The 18,696-nt window shown below is 34.3% G+C and overlaps 1 protein-coding gene across 1 annotated transcript; it reads left to right on the top strand.

Moving 5' to 3' along the window:
• The first annotated feature begins 17,279 nt into the window (after positions 1–17,279).
• Positions 17,280–18,278, top strand: LOC132902314 (uncharacterized). The gene has a single exon (XM_060946874.1). The coding sequence runs from the start codon at positions 17,280–17,282 to the stop codon at positions 18,276–18,278; it is 999 nt and encodes a 332-aa protein (XP_060802857.1).
• The last annotated feature ends 418 nt before the right edge of the window (positions 18,279–18,696 follow it).

The raw sequence follows: 18,696 nt of genomic DNA, 5'->3' as shown, positions 1-18,696 counted from the left end.
GGGGAAACTAACCCGTATTCTAACGATCGTGGTTACACATACATACATACATACATATGGTCACGTCAATATCCCTTGCGGGTTAGACAGAGCCAACAGTCTTGAAATGACTGAATGGCCACGTTCAGCTATTTGGCTTAACGATAGAATTGAGTACGTATGTATGAAATTTCAATTGAATCGTCCATCATTTTTATATTTTTATTGTACTTTAAATAAAATTGTACAGTTGCGATGTAAGTGCCATGAAGATGCACCAGTAAAGTAATAAAATTACAACAGTTAGGAATTTTAAAACTAAGGACATAAAACCAGGGTCAATAACCACGGCTATCATCGCCTAGGGAATGCTGGGAGTTATGGTAAACTATTATGGAAACATAGGTTTTCAAATTACGATCGAAATCGGCGATGTTAATTTATAAGATGAATTTTTTTCCTTGCACATATTGTTGTCTAAGGTAGGTTGAAGTTGGCCGACCGTTGCAAGATCTTATTATGGTAATGTGGGAACGGCGATATTTATTTCAATGATGGCATTTTTTTTTCTTTATAGATATTGTTGTCCAAAGGTCGATAGGTTAGAGTTAGCTGACCATTAAAAATCTTATCATGATTATGTAATTTCAAACCAAGTTTCAAACATTTTTGAATTGTTGCCAAAAGTTAGGTATGAAATCGAGAAGACTAATGAATCTCCCTTTTTAGTTCTTCTGTGAATTAGTTTTTTTTTTTGCTTATTTATATAAAACTGTCTTCGAATTTATAACGTGTGCAGTTCACAAGAAAGTATTTGCATTTAAATAGTCTTTCAAATTGTTAACTAAAGTTAACACTATGTCATCCGAATGCTATACTTACTGAAACAGTACTTCATGTCACAAACATGTAGCGTTTTATAAAGTAATTCAGTCCCGTATGTTTTTATCAGACGTTGCATACCTTACGCTTTGCATTCGCGGAGTGGTCTCACTCACGCTTCGTTACCCGCCGAGACGCGACAAGGGTTTTTGTCTCAAAGGAAACGAGGGAATCTGCAGATTTCAGCTTGTATTTTTCTTGTTTCTCCAACATTTTATAGGGCTGTAGCTCAGCGGGTTTTTGCTTAATTAGCGACCGTAATTGGGTAATGAACCGTTTTGTTTGTTAAACTTTTTAAAGGCGGGCTCTTAAGTCTTCCTAACAAAGTTGGCTTTTCGTTTTGTTCGTAAATTATATAATTTAAAACATTATCGGGGTCGTATTTTGGTTTTATCGACATTTCGTTGTTAATACTTTCTACGCTGGTAATTTAGCAAAGAAATTATGTAGGGTGTCCACACTGCGCCGAATAGTAAAGTCGGTCTAGGGAAGAAGTTAAAATTGTGATTTTTTTTTCTTTTTAAATTTAAGGGATAACTCTTGTCGGTGGAGTAGAGTGGCGCGTCCTCCATTCATCTATTTTCTCTGTTATTTTTTTTATTTATTGGTATGTTTACGTTTATGTGCATTTGCAAAACCTGTTTTATTGTTATTTTTATTTATAATCTTCTAGTCAAGTCAAGTCTTTACACAACATAGCAAGAAAATAGGCTAAGATAGCGCCTAGAGGTTTTTTCTTCCTTGTGGTATCCTGCACTTTAGAATAGAGCTAATTTATATCTTCCCCATGATGTCGTAAAAAGCCACTAACGGATAGGAATATAGGATATAAGAAGATAAGATATAAACTTGGGATTACTCTTGTAGGCGATAGGCTAGCAACCTGTCACTATTTCAATCTCAATTCCATACAGCTCAACGTGGCCTTTCAGGCTTTCCAAGATAATTGTCTTTACCTTCCCCGTATGGAATATAGACTATATACACACATACATAAAATCACACCTCTTTCCCGGAGGGGTAGGCAGAGACTCTTTCCACTTGCCACGATCTCTGCATACTTCCTTCGCTTCATCCACATTCATAACTCTTTTCATGAAAGCTCGGCGGTTTCGGGTACTTTTGACCTAACCCTTTACCAGGACGTCCTTAATTTCATCAAGATACGTTCGTCTAGGTCTTCCCACTCCGACCTTTCCCTCCACACTCTATAATATAGACTATATGTATGTTTTTATTATATGTAGATGTCTACGAAATGGAATATTAGTACTAACTTAAATTCAAGCCTGCATCTTTGCTCCTAGTTCAACCTTAAAATAATCTGTGCGTCTGTATATTGCATTAGAACGCGGAAATTGAAACACACTCGCTCGAACGAACATAATCTATTCGCATAAATGTAGATTTTAATACGCATGAAAGATGGTGGCTTGCGCAAATAGGACCCTGCCTTAAATTGATGATCCTTGTTATAATACCACGTACGTACTTGGGGATATCAATTCAATATATAATATAAAAGTCAAAAAAATATACATATAAAAATTGGTGTTTACACATTTAGCAATTAAGTTTACCGAGCAAATTGTTTAACATATATTGTATTAATGTATTCTACATACATACAGCAATACTCGTAGTCAACATCATTACACAGTATAAAGCTAAATCGCTTCCTGCCTTTGTCGTTATGTCTGTATAGGTATTAAGATCTTTAAAATTACTCAGTGGATGCATTTTTTTAAATTAAATGTAGTAATTCAAGAGCTACCCTAGCGAAGCCGGGGCGGGTCGCTAGTTAACAAAAAAATAATTAGCTACACTGATAAACTCATATCCCTCGGGCGGAATTCAAAAATGGAACACAAAAGATGAGCTACAGCAAAAATACATTAAAAAGGGACGGACTCAAAACAGCAAAGTTCATTAAACGACTGTTACGGTAGGTAATATGGGCCGCACTAAGAGACACGGCAAGAAACGCCTGAATACGTCCCCGTGTCGACATTACAGGCTTAATGTCACGCCAGGGCCGCACTCGGGGTTTCACGCGTTATCATTGGTGGAATCTCTCTCTTGGCGCCTCCGTTCACGAATTTGGTTTGGTGATGCGACATGTTTCGCAAATGACTGCGCATTTTGAGAAAATGGCGGCGGATTCCGGTGTGTTGAGACTGAGCTAATAAATAAATCAACGTCTTTATATCGGAATACGAATTGCAGCTACATATTATACGTATGTACACGTAAAGTTACTACAGTAGTGCTGCGGCTAAATTAAGCAAGTAATGCGTGTAGGGTCACCGGTTCAAATCCTACGTCGGTCATGTCTTTTAGTATTTTATTTAAACTGTATGGCTAATTAATCAAGAGAAAACCTTCACTTGACATAGTTAACTTTTTCTAGGAATCTGTAATTCAATAGGAGACAAAGAGTATGTAATATTTGTCTTTTGATAAAATTCATATTAACTAAACAGAAAGAACACATAAACATTACGTCTTTTTGTCTTACCGGGTAGATAGGGCCAATATTCACAAGACTCGAATACCACGTTCATCTCTACGAGTATGTCTTGACATTCTAATTGAGATTCAGATATACAGGCAGGAACAATCCAAAGCCTATCCCTTGATTGATTTTTACATTACATGAAGATAAGCAACTTACACACTACACAATATCTACTCTACTATCAAACCAACAAAATGAACAATACAGTCTGATTTATATTTTGACGTGCCGTGTGGTTCCAGGCACCAATAGATAAAAGAATAAGACCACTCCATCCATCCCATGGATGTCGTAAAAGGTGACTAAGGGATAGGCTTATAAATTCGGGATTCTTCTTTTAGGCGACGGGCTAACAATGCCACTAATTGAATCAAAATTCTATTATTTAGCCAAACTGCTGAACATGGCCTATCAGTTTTTTCAAGGCTGTCCTGTGTCTACCCCGCAAGGGATATAGACATGATTATACGTGTGTATATATGTTATATTTTGACAAGGGATTTTTCCTCATCAAGTGTCCTATATTTTTGTATTTCAATTACCCGGTCAATGAACTGCACATCCATCACTAAAGGGTTGACATGAAAGGGTTGAACTATAGAAAAGATCTTATTAAAACTTTGTATCGCATAATAGGCTTTTAAGACTGAGATTTTTTTAACACATTATTTGTAAAACAGTGAACAGAGAGACGCCATAATGGTGTCTTCTTCTTCGTTGTTACCTTTTCCCACTTTCTACGTGGGGTCGGCACAGTATGTTAGTTTTTTCTAATTACTTCTGTCAATTGCCATCTCACTGGTTACTCCCTTTCTCCTCATACTATCCTTTACGCCATCCAACCATCTCTTTTTCGGTCTTCTCTTATTTCTTAAACCATAATGGTGTGATGTTAAGAGATTCAGATAGTGAAAGGTCGTAAGCCCATCGCCTAATAGAAATATCATAATAAGTTTTTCCTTGATTAAAATTCTACATTGTTTTTTGATGAATAACAAATAAAAAAATGCAGAGAAAAGAGATCTATGGAGAACGCTCGCCGTGAAGAAGGAGCTAGAGAGAAGAAGAGAAGAGAGAGGCGGAATTGAATTAAAGGAAAAGATAAGAAAACTGTTATAAAGTTTAGAAAAAAGATTAAAAAAAAAACAATAGTAACCCACTTTACTCAAATATCGAGTATACGATAACTTCAAAAAAAGCTGACTACATACGATATGAAATCGAAATTATTACCTCAAAAAACTGCCGACACTTTGCCAAATATGAACACTAAACTGCAGATATCTCTTTAACAAAACAGAGCAGAACAGTGGCCACAATTGCGAGAAGAATCAGCAGGAATATCCCTCCAATGGAGCGGAGAGGAGTCGGCAGCCAAATTCTGTCTTCAATAAAAATCAACTACAAAATGTCTGCGCCCGTGGCGCGATCAAATTCGCTTGAAACGGCGCGAGTATCGAGCCGTAGCGATATTTCTTAATTTTTTTAAGGATACATTCATATACATACTTACATACATACATATGGTCACGTCTATATCCCTTGCGGGGTAGACAGAGCCAACAGTCTTGAAAAGACTGAATGACCACGTTCAGCTATTTGGCTTAACGATAGAATTGAGATTCAACTAGTGACACGTTGCTAGCCCATCGCTTAAAAAGAATCCCAAGTTTGTAAGCCTATCCCTTAGTCGCCTTTTAAGATATCCATGGGAAAGGGATGGAGTGGTCCTATTCTTTTTTGTATTGGTGCCGGGAACCACATTCATATAGTCACGTCTATATCCCTTGCGGAATAGGCTCAATCAATAGTCTTGAAAAGACCGACAGACCACGTACGGCATAATGTTGGAATTGAAATTGAAATAGTGACAGGTTGCTAGCTAATCTACTACAAGAATATTCCCAAGTTTATTAGCCTTTCCCTTAGACGTCTTTTTTGACATCCATGGTAAGATATGAATTGGACCTATTCTAAAATGCCGTGAACCACGCGAAACGTTTATATTGTAAAAAGGACGCGACACGTTTATATTTTAAGAAGGTAGCGAAGAATGCCTGCTGTTTATATTCGTTTACTTGGCTATGAAAGTGAATCTAAGGCTGACTTTATAAAATTGCATCGTGTGTACATTTAGGCAAATGAGTAAGTAGTTTAAACCTGACTTACTTTATTGATAGATTATTGCATTTATATGCGAACCAGGAGCCCCTCTCCAGAATGGTTGATTATATATAATGAGTCGCTTAAATTAATAATTTTCATAAATAAGTACAAATTTAAAAACTATTACAAAGTTTAAGACTTTCGTTCATCACTTGGGCCTATCTCTTGAAGTAAATAAGATTTTCTATACAAAAAGTCCCGTGGGATTCTTTCCTCGAATTAATCTCTTAATGCCTCCCCTACCCTTTTCATTAAGGGGATGATCTGGGAAGTAATTAATCCAGGATATTTTTGTATAGGAGCTGTTTCAACGCCTTCCCCGTTACATGATAAAAATAAGCAAAACTGGATTCATTAGTGGCTTATCACTCTTTAAATGTATGTATCCACTTGTAATCTTATACCGATTTGAATTGGGATTCATTCATTACATATTTATTTATTTTATCGTAGTTATTCTGACAGTTATTCTAACTAGTTCTTTCTTGAGTATAGAATGTGATGTGAAAGAAGATATGGTGACAGGAATAGAAAAGGGAATGCTTATATGGTTTGGTCATTTGGAGACGATGAACGAACGCAGATTGACAAAGCAAATTAACAAGGTTAGTATTAATGGAATTGTTGGAGTGGAAAGGCCTAGACGAACGTACCTTGATTAAATCGGTGACGTTTTGGCAAAAGATCAGGTCAAGAGTACTCGAAACCGCCGAGTTTGCATGAAGAGAGGTATGAATAGAATAAAAGAACAGAATAGATTTATTTTCAAAAGTTGATACAAGGTATTACTTATTGACATCACATCACTTAAATCTAATTATAACTACTACCTCTTCCAAAACGCATGTGTAGAAGAAGCGGCAGAACAAACTACACTGCAGCATTTTCATCCGACGACAATTTACAAATATGGATCTCTTAAACCAATGTAGATAAAGTGAGACAAGTATGCAGAGATCGTGGCAAGTAGAAATATGTAGTCTCTGCCTAACCCTCCCGAAAAGAGGCTTGATTTTATGTTTGTATGTAGTCGCCTTTACCTAAGTCCAAAATTCTTATTCACGCGGCTTTTGTGAAACCTTAAAAATATTTATACTTATTTGTTTTTTTCGGTCATGTAAGGAGTACTGCGTGCTACAAAACAATTTGTCTAAAACAACACATTACGCTGTGCGGATAGAAAAAATACATTCTCAAAGTGCGAGCCACAGAGATAGGTCAAAATAGATACAATCATACTAATATTCATTAGATTTCTGTCATCTGGCGTTATCCACGCTTACATCATTACATTTTTTTATATTTATGTCATGAAGATTTATTTAGGTAAGTGTTTTATTTTTTTTTTATTTTTTTTATTATTTATAAATAAATAAATAAAATAAATTGTTTTAACAGTTCCCAGCACCAATAGGAAAAAGAATAGCTCCACTTTATCTCTGTCCCATGGATATCGTATAAGGCGACTAAGGGATAAGGTTATATAGGCGTAAACCTTCGAGAAACAAACGCAACCATATGTAGGTACGTGGTTTTGTATTCAGGTAATTAAACCGTTCGATCGACTTTTTTTTATACGCGGTATCTATTTCGATTTATGTCTATGGTGTGAGCAGACAAGGGTAACGAAGCGAAATTGAAATAGACTTGTGAACACGTAAGAAATTCCTGCTTATTTCTTATCGGTTCATTTGAAATAACCGCTTTTATTGCCACGTGATAGAGTTTATTCTCCCGTGGGTGATATGTGCGGTTTGTTAGTTTAGGATCCGCGTTGTCAGGGATAGGAAATCTGCTGGCTTGTGTTAAGTACGTGGTCCAGTTTCTATTATTTTTAGACAAATATATCATGGAAATTCCTGGAGGGGTAGGTATAGGTAGGTAGGTATATTCGGGACAAATTACACAGATTGAGTTAGCCTCGAAGTAAGTTCGAAACTTGTGATACGAGATACTAACTCAACGATACTATATTTTACAATAAATACTTATATAGATAAACATCCAAGACCCAGGCCAATCAGAAAAAGTTCTTTTCTCATCATGCCCTGGCCGTGATTCGAACCCGGGACCTCCGGTGTCACAGACAAGCGTACTGCCGCTGCGCCACAGAGGCCGTCATGTAGCCGTCATGCCGTCGGTAGGCAGAAACTATAGTTCCCCAGTTGCTGTAATCCTCGGATACTTCTTTTTCTTCATCCACATTTATTATTAATACAAGCTTGTCGTTTTAAGGTTTTGACCTTACCTTCTTGACTTGACCTCCTGCCTGACCTTTCATTGGAACATGCCTGATTTACTCAACATTAATTTTGAACTTTACCGTGTTTGCTGCACGCCTTTGGAATAAACTGCCTATTCATATAAAATAGTCCCCTTTTTCTTATTCCTTCAAAAATAAGCTTAATAAATTCTTTCTCAAGTGTAAATTTGGTTTTTAATTTAATTTAGTATGCATACATGTTTATATATCTACTTTTCACAATTTATTATTTCAGATTTTATCTTTGAGAAACCTATAAAAAACTTCATTTTAGGTATATTGTGTTTCGGAGCCCTGTATTCAACATTCCGTTTTCTCAGAAAAACCAATTTGTAATTTAATTATTTCTGAAATCAATTACTAAATTAATCTAGAATCTAATAAGTATTCGGAGTTTGGCTTTGGCATCGTTGATTAACTTCAGCAATATTGAAAAGTTGTTACAATAAATTATGTCTAGGGTAACGTAATACGAAACTTTATTGGAGACAAGCTTGTGCCCGTGAATTCATCCGCGTGGTTTCCTTTTGCAATAAAAAATAGTCTATGTTCTTTTTATGAATTTCATGAAAATCGATTCAATGGTTTAGGCGTAATAGCGTAACAGACAGACAGAGATTGGTAGGGAAGTAGGGATTTTATGTTGCGAATCCGCAATAGTCACCATCATCATCCTAGGGTTAGTCCCGATACGTCATCACCATCAATTGATCTTTTGAAGTCGTTAAAACCTTCTTCAAACACTCGCAATAAAATCAGTTTAGTGAAACTAAACGATGTATCTCAAACTGAGAAACACCTTTTTTATCTATATATTCTAGGAACATAAGAAAACACGCAAACAATACCAAGAATTTAATATTTCAAGTATTGCAGTATAAGTATAGTAACAGAAACGTGTACGTCGAACGTCCCGGTCAGAAGCGAAGCGTCTACTTTGACGACGTCATACAAGTAGAAGCAGATCGGTTGCTTCCTTATTGTTGCCACGAAGCGTTTCAGAATGTTCCGTTCTTCTGCTGATGTTTCTGAAAAGTATAAATTGTATTCTAACAGCTATTTCTTCCTCTGTTCTATAATCTCCGCTATATCCCTATCTCTCTAAAGAAGAGCGCACCTTTAGATAGTCTTCGATTTAATAAACCTTTATTTTAATAAGACACAAATGCTTCGCTTACATGAAAAATGTAATACTAATTACATGTATAGTTTTGCTCAATGAAATGTAAATGTGGGTAAACAATATAAATAAGTCCCGTCCAGAGCGCTCACAAGTCAATAGTGATAGGCATATAGGTAAGTCAAGAAGAAGAAAGCTTATAATTACGAATCCAAGTTAAAAAAAAAGTATAATTGTAGGTTCCAATTAAAATTACATAATTTGATTTGCGAAAGAACAGTACCCGTATGACATCACCGATGAGTAAATCATTAACGGAGGCTTCATGCACAGATTTTTCAGTTCCTCATCTTTTGTCTCTGTCTTTGTTAATGAGAGAGATAAGATAAAACATATGCCATTTAATGTCGAAAATAAATGTTTCAATCTGACATAGTATGTACAAGGTTTCCTGTCGCATCGGGCTTGTGGCAATAACCTCAAATTATATCGACGGCCTCTGTGGTGCAGCGGTAGTACGCTTGTCTGTGACACTGGAGGTCCCGGGTTCGAATCCCAGCCAGGGCATGATGAGAAACTTTTTCTGATTGGCCTGGGTCTTGGATGTTTATCTATATAAGTATTTATTATAAAATATAGTATCGTTGAGTCAGTATCTCGTCGTCCACAAGTCTTGAACTTACTTCGAGGCTTACTCAATATGTGTAATTTGTCCTGTATATATATATATATATATATATATATATATATATAAATATATATATATATAAATATTTCATACTCACCTTTGTTTAAAATTTGTTGCACCAGTATCATTTTAGCGCAATTAATTTGATAATCGCACAGTTCTGCCAAAACGCATGGATATACGTTAACTAAAATTACTACTATAGAAGATATAAGCATTGATGACATTTGTAATTGAATGGCATCCTAAAAAAGCAATTTATCATAAGGCTAGAAATGTAGTAAACTCCTTAGTATGAAATAAGGTAGGTACTAAAATGTTGCCAAATGTACATATTTGTTTGTAATGTTGTTAGCTTTATTGCATAGAAATTTACACAGTAACAAGAAAATAGTAAGTACATACATACATAAAATCACGCCCGGAGGGGTAGGCAGAGACTACCTCTTTCCACTTGCCACGATCTCTGCATACTTCCTTCGCTTCATCCACATTTATAACTCTCTTCATGCAAGCTCGGCGGTTTCGGGTACTTTTGACCTGACCCTTTACCAGGACGTCCTTAATTTGATCAAGATACGTTCGTCTAGGTCTTCCCACTCCGACCTTTCCCTCCACACTCTCCTTGTATATCTGCTTTGTTATTTTATAGCAATATATTACTCTTTGCAAAATAATTTACAATATAATTCACGTACCTGTTAAGTTCATTCGGCAGATTATATTTTTCCTAACACTTTGTCATTGTATTATATTAAAATTTACTTACCCTTAAAAGAAATTCAAACATTGAGAATATAAAAGCTGAATACATTACAAAACTCGATATAATCCTCAATATATACTGAAAACAACATTAAAAGTATTTATGAGAAATTTAATTTTAAGGTTTAAAAAATGAAATGAAACGACAATAGTTTAAAAATAACATAAATACAGTTAAACAGGACCCCAGGGCTCCTTTTTAGAGATGATTATAATTTTTTTTTAAATCAACTTACTTTCAACTGAAAATGTTTCGAAATACCCCCTGCCATTTTAGTCAGAGTTCTGTAGGCATGAAAAAGTTCAGATATTTTCGTACATTTGTCCAAAACATCACCTCTCTCAGCCGCTGGCTTTGCGTACCATTTCTTTGGATACAGGCGTTTCACTCCACCAACCAATTCTTTGACTTTGTTCCTCATCAGTTGCAACAGTATGATTCTCCAAGTCATTTCAAGCAATATAGCAGTCGTACATATGTGACCTAATATTATTAAACACAAAGCATTTAAGTCCACTCCGTTATGTTTTTGCGAGAGTGTGAAACATGATATAAGTCCTAGTGATACGGAAAGTGTAGTTAACGCAGCCGCTTGGAAACTGAGTGAGTGATAGTTTTCATTATCAGAATATAACTCATCGAGTTTGCTCAACTCATCAAATATCCTCTTCATACTATCTTCTTCATAAATCGCGTTATATATCGATGACAAGAAATATTCTATAGTATATGATACGTTGCAAAGATAGGTACCCATAGGGCCGTTTCTATAAACATAATTCAGAGTAAAGGTTACAAAAACTGCGAAAGTTAATGATACCAATCTGTAAAGAATCTTCCAAATTTTAGGTAAGTCACAGTATTTGTTTGTGCCACATATGAAGAAGGATACGGTCAATAGTTTTATGTAATTGTATATCGTATACATTTTAAACTATTTAAATACTAAATTACTTCCAATAATCAGAAAAAATCTTCTTTATTTAGACGATCTATTATACACTCAGAGGTGGTAACACTGGTTATATATAATGGTAAACAATTGTATTTGAAATTTGCGTGAAAATGGTCTCGACTTGTGATTACAATTTTGAAATATTTTAGACTCTAATGATATTTTAAGATCAACGTTTTTCTTTATAAAACTGGGACAACTGTGGTTAAATTATGCATCTTTTCGGCATTTCAAGTGTTAAATTCTCCTGAGATACTGTCCATTATGCTGTAACTCGCTTTATGCTACTCAAGAAAATGTTAAAACGATTATACATAATAAATAAGGCTTTTACGATAAACGCGTTCATCATCGTAATGAATAATGTATAAAGTATGACTATTATCTGATAATAATCATAAGTTTAAAACAGATAAGTTCTCGACAATAAAATTTGATGCCAACAACATTTAACGGTATGTTTTTATCCAAAAATATAAAAGACAAGAAAGTGACTGACTGATTGACATCAAAGCACAGCCCAAACCAAGGAAGACTTGAAATTTGGTTTGTAGGTTTTGCATGTAGTTTAGGGATGGGGATTAAAACACTTTAAAAAAAATTAGTTATCATGCCTAATATTTTGATGGTAAAATTATATACTAGACATGTCCTAAGGTTTGTTCGGTCGCCCTCATTTGACTTACACATTAATTCATTTATATGATCACGTCTATATCCCTTGCGGGGTGGACAGAGCCAGCAGTCTTGAAAGACTGACAGGCCACTTCAGTTGTTAGGCTCAATGATAGAATTGAGATTCAAATAGTGACAGGTTGCTAGCCCATCGTCTAAAAGAAGAATCCCAAGTCTATAAGCTTATCCCTTAGCCGCCTTTTAAGACATCCATGGGAAAGAGATATACCTAGTGGTCCTATTCTGTTTTAAGTTAGTTCCGGGAACCACACGGCAAATTCATTGACTTACACATTCAGTTAAATTTTTATTATTTGTACATTTGTCAATATTTAAGGTATTGCAGTATCAGAATTGTTATTGTGATATACACGTTGAATGACCCAGTCAATAGAGACGCGTCAATTTTGACCACGTTGTACAAATAGAAGCAAATTGGTTTCTTCGTGACAGCATTTACAAATCTTCTCAGAATTATTCTTTCTTTTGCTGATGTATCTGTAATATGGAAAGCTTAATTTAAAGATAGATTTGGAGCATCGGTGGTCGAGTCAGTAAGGTGTCCGGTCCAAATCCGTGAGACGCAGAAAGGCACAGATTCGAATCCCACCTTGGTCATGTACCAATGACTTTTTCAAAGTTATGAAGAGTTGTAAGAGAAATAATTCTGAGAAACCTGCACATTCAGCACACTGAATATGTGACCATGATCGATCCAGTACTGGACAGGTTTACCTGCAAAGGTTGCGGAGGTCAGATGGGATTCGCTTCGTGTAAAAACCACCCAATCCAGGCAATCCGACCTGAGTTCCTCTCCAGAGTGATGAGGATGCAATCTGGACCAAGGAAGATGAAGAAGATTTAACGATAAATATATACGGAACGAATTATACAGACTGAGTTAGCATTGAAGTAAGTTCGAAACTTGTGTTACATCATACTAACTCAACGATACTCTGTTTAAAGTTAAATAGTTACTAGCTATACATATACCTATACATATGCAATATCACGCCTTCCGGAGAGATAGGCAGAGACAACATTTTTCTTCTTGCCATGTTCCCTGCATTCTTCTTTAGCTTCATTCACATTCGTCACTTCCTCATACAAGCTCATTGGCTTAAAGTCCGTCGCATCTCCCTTCTCCGATACATATATAACTTGGGGATTTTCAAAACAATACTGAATTGGACCTTGCGTGCACCACCTAAGGTCTCATCTTGCTTACCACCAGGCCATTGAGGTCACATGCCAGTTTTAGGCAATAACGCAAGAGCTTATAACTATTGATAAACTTACTTGTATTAAGAGACTGTTGGACGAGTATCATTTTAACAGCTTTAACTTTATGTTCGCATGTTTCTGCCAAAACACACGGGTATAAATTTGTCACCATAGTTACTAACACAGAAATCAATACTGATGATATTTCTATACGAAGAGAATCCTGAAAATGAATTAAAATTCGATGAAATTAAGATTAGACTGCCTGTGTAGCGCAGCGGTAGTACCTACCTAGTCTTGAAAAAAACTTATAGGTAACGTTCAGCTGTTTGGCTTTAATGATAGAATTGAGATTCAAATAGAGATAGGTTGCTAGCCCGTTGCCTAAAAAAGAAATCGCAACTTTATTTGCCTATCCCTTAGTCGCCTTTTACGACAATCATGGGAAGAGATGAGTGGTTCTTTTTTATTTCTTTGGTACCGGGAACCACACGGCACCTACACTCTAAATAAAACTTGTAAAATTTAAGCTTAAAATGTTTATAATAAGTAAAGTGTTCGGTCCACGAAAACACTTAAGATAAAGATTTGAATCAATATAATTTTTAGTAACTTACTTTCATAATGAGATTTTATTTTTTCAAATAACTTATTTCAGTGCAACATAGGGATAAATATAATTCAACTCACATGCAAAAGACTTGTACACATGATGTATACAAAACACGTGAACATTGTAAATACTGCTATAATCCTGGTAGTATACTGAAAAAATTAAAGTTTAATAGTAATTTGTTGTTTACATACATACATACAATCACGTCTATATCCCTTGGGGGATAGACAGAGTCAACAGTCTTGAAAAGACTGATAGGCCACGTTCAGTTCGGCTTTCAGATAGAATTGAGATTCAAATTGTGACACTTTGCTAGCTCATCGTCTAAAAGAAAAGTCCCAAGTTTATGAGTGTTCCTATTCTTTTCTCTATTGGTCCCGGGAACCACACGGCACCGGTACTTCTCCAGACTCTCAATTTTATGAACGCAAAATTTCAAGGAGGTTGAATGGTTCTGTAGATAACGCGTGAAGAGATAACTAACAAATCAACTTACTATTGCATATATAATATTAGTTAAGATAGAAATTAAATCTTTAAGCCTACCATTTGTCTTTGTTCTTAATTTTTTATTTTATAAATCAGGAATCATATTATTTTATTATTATTAATGTTAAAATTCATAAGAATGTGTGGAATATACGTTTATAATTTTTTTTAAACTGCTAAACTCATCTTCTTGTATCTTTGAAGATACATATATAGCATAATATTGAAATAACATAATAAGTTAAAATTTATAGACATATAGGCAGACATATCACGTGCATCAGCTAATATATATAGGTATGTCAATTTGCTTACTTTATCTTGAAAATGTTTCGATATAGCATCCGCCGCATTAGAGAGGATAATGTACGCCTTATACAATTTTAATAACTTTGCACATTTCTCCTCAATTTTAGAATTATCTAGATCAACTTTTTCGTACCATTCTTTTGAATGAAGCATTTTCAATTCATTCAATAAATCGTTCAATCGATTTTTTGCAAGTTGTATTAATAAGATTCTCCATATCATTTCCAATTTTGTTGCAATTGTACAAATGTTGGTCATAATTGTGAAATGAACAGCAATAGATTCGATATAATGCCTTTTCACTATCAACACATAAGAAGTTATAAGTCCGTCTGACACGAAAAATGTAGTTAACACGGCAATTTGAAAACCAATTGAATAATTATTTTCTTTGTTAAAATATAATTCATCGAATTGTATCAATTTATCAAACATTACTCTCATGGAGCGTTCTTCAAAGAGAACATTACATATAACTGATATGAAGTATTCTAATGAAAAACATAAGTTCCAAACGAGGGCCGGCGGTGAATCGTTAATATTTGCATAAATAACGATAGTCGTTATAGTAACTACAAACACTAGTGATATAGCTCTATGTAAGATCTTCCAAACGATGGGCAGGTCACAAAATTTGTTAATTCCACATAAAAATAAACTCACTGTTAATAATTTTATGTGAGGATATAAAGATTGCATCGTAATGAAATTAATATAATCGGTTAGAAATCTCTCTTCTTCTACTTAAATTTAAGAGCTAACTCTTGTCGGTGGAGTTAAGTGGAGCGTCCTCCATTTATCAATATTTCTGTTATTTTTTTTTTATTTCATGTATGTTGTATATGTTGTAAAAATTACTTTTTGTTTTATTTATACAAAATATTTTATTCTTAGTCTTACTCTTCTTCTCTTTTCATTAATTTTTCCTTCTACTAATAGTCCTCTCACTGTATTAGAAAAACTCTTATTTCAAAACAAATCCGTTTTGCGGATAATGCGCACTGCTTATATTAAGGGTTTTTTCCTTTCTAACCTACTTCAAAAATGGATGTTATCAATATCTTCGCACTTATAGCAGCATATTCAGTATTTTATATTAAAAATGATCATTTTACAGGCGTAGTCTTGAAAGTCTTCAGAAACTATAATTATTGGTGTATTTAGTTGCCTTTTATTGTAACCAAAGTATAAGGCTACCTTTTAATTAATAGTAAATAAATTATATTATATAAATTGTACGATACACGAATATAATGCATAAAGCCTGGAGTATACTAGCAGGAAGCCATTAAACACGTAAGTAAGTACTCTACCTGAAATAACTTAGAAGTGTAATGCATAATTTATAACGTTGTTATGTTAAAAATATTACCTTCATCAACTACTATGTAAATTAATACAAACTTACAAGCTTTTAACGCGACTGCTCATAAAAGTAAGTGTCTTGTTTAAAAAAATATATATACAGTAAAAAAATGTATCATGGAGCCATCAGCCTTGAAAAGACGACAGTAGATGTTTATTGGGAATTCTGGGACACTTTTGTGTCCCAGAATTCCCAATAAACAAAATTCGATTCATTCTAAACACAAAACATTAGTCGAATGCACTCACCTGACTCCATTATAAAATTGATAAGAATCACCCGCGAGCTCGTGGAAAGATCACACACCGAACACACTTTTTACACATGATTCATTCTAACCATCAAACATTATTTTGTTGTGCTTTCCTGATTCCTGTTTTACCAACAAGATTTTACATGTTAAATTATAAAACGTGTTTATTCGTTAAACCTAAATTCATTTCGCTCAAATTCGTTGAGTACTGCAGACGAGTTTAAGCACATGCTAATAACTAGAAATGAAATTTGTGAAACAAAAAGACTCACTAAAATTAGATTGTATTTGTCCTGCTTCATCACAAGAACCAAAACGACACGGAAACCTTCTGCCGAACACAATACGTTGTATCGTTTGTGGTCCATCAAATTGTGGAAAAACCAACTTAGTAATAAGTTTATTGTTACATACAGATGGTCCACGATTTTGTAACTTATATGTTTATTCAAAATCTTTATATCAAGCAAAATACTTATTTTTAGAGAAAGTTATGAACATGGTTTCTGGTACAACCTTTCATAAATACAATCACAATTGTGAAATTTTAAGTCCTCACGAAGCGCTACCTGATTCAATTATAATATTTGATGATGTAGCTTGCGAAAATCAGAACAGCATTAGAGATTATTTTGCTATGGGTCGACATAAGAAAATTGATTGTTTTTATATTAATCAAACATATACAAAAATACCTAAACAACTAGTGAGAGACAATTCCAATTTGATTGTATTATTTAAACAAGATGACATTAATTTGAAACATGTTTATGATGAGCATGTAGGGTCTGATATGTCATGGAATCAATTTCGTGAAATGTGTTCAAAAGTTTGGAAAAAGCCTTTTAATTATCTTGTTATTAATAAGGATTGTGATAAAAACAAAGGATGTTATAGGTCAGCATTTGACACTTTTATAGTTCTAGATTAACATACTTAATACAATGTAGTGATAATGAAAGGTCACTTTAAAGTGTGATCTGCGACTGAACACAATATCAAGCAGTAAAATGGAAAAAACATTTAAAAAACAAATAGTTAAGTCAGCAGCAGCTGTTAAAAGAAAAGTGGGGATGATTAACGATACAAAAAACGTAAATAATATGGCACTGGAGAAAATTTTCAAACCTATTGTTGATCCCCTTAATTTGATAGCCAATAAAAATAATGAAAAGTGGGTTGAGAATGAAAATAATTACATTCCCTCTGTTGGGAAAAAATGTAAAAATGAAAGTACATCGTCTTATTCATCCAATGAAGAATCGAATGACACTGTTTCTGAAAGCGACTTTCCTAATAATTACAACAAAACTTTAATTTCCACACCTTCTGAAGATCATAATGTCAGTGAAGGTTCGTTCAAATCTATTGCGTCTTCTCCAGATAATCGTCAAACTTTGTCGTGGTCTACATCATCAGAAGTAATGGATGCTATACCTTTTGGAGTAAGACATGAGCGGGGAAAACTAATGCTTGGCAATATTCGTGTTTTCGATAATGATAACATTCTGAAAATAGGAACTCGAATTTTAAAGAAGACAGATGGTTTAAGAGAGTTACTATTTAAAAGGAAACCTGATCTAGAAAAAGTCAGAGAGGAGGACTTGCAAAATTATAAATTGTTACTAATTGATACTAATGCACATCGACGTAATTATGAGTCATCTAAACCTATAAACAGTAACAAAGGTTTTAAATACATTAATGTAATTAAGCCTTTATTTAAATTCTCAAAAAATATGACTTCAAGTGTAGAAAGTCTCCCTCAAGGAAAAGGTATTCCACTTCTGAAAAAAGTAAAAAAATATACTGATTATGTTTATTGGGATGATCCCAACGAACTGGTAGAACGATTAAAATTGTTGTTAGGATCACGAGCGGCTGGCAATAGTGGTGTAGATAATGAAATTATTGCAGTCATAGAAGAATTACAAGAAGCTGGAATTATAAATATAGAACATAAACAGCTATCGCCACAGAAAATGACCAGTATAATTCGAGATCTCTAATCATCTAGACAGCAATGAATGTAGATAAGTTCGGTCATCACGTCCATAAACGTTTGCGATTATTGGAATTTATCGACACTTTAAACGATACATTGGTGAAAACTGATGCTGGACACTATGATTTGAAAACATCTAAATTAAAAGGTCTTTCATCTCCAAATGAAGCCGATGAAGCAGTGAACAAAGCATACGTCGATAATATACTACAAGAGTTAAGAAAAGAAATAAGAGTGGTTAATGATAATATACAAGTATATTTAAAAAAATTGGAAAAAGCTACATCAGACCGTTTGTCAAAATCGTTTTATACAAAACAAGAAATAGATAATTTGATTGAACTTAAATTGAACCAACACAATGAGCAAAAAAAACATAGTGGATGAAATTCATAAAGCAGCAAGAAGAAATTTTCCTCGTC

Source organism: Amyelois transitella, chromosome 12 (genome assembly GCF_032362555.1).
Source record: "Amyelois transitella isolate CPQ chromosome 12, ilAmyTran1.1, whole genome shotgun sequence".
Classification (NCBI taxonomy): Eukaryota; Metazoa; Arthropoda; class Insecta; order Lepidoptera; family Pyralidae; genus Amyelois; species Amyelois transitella.
This window is presented reverse-complemented; position numbering and strand designations above follow the sequence as displayed.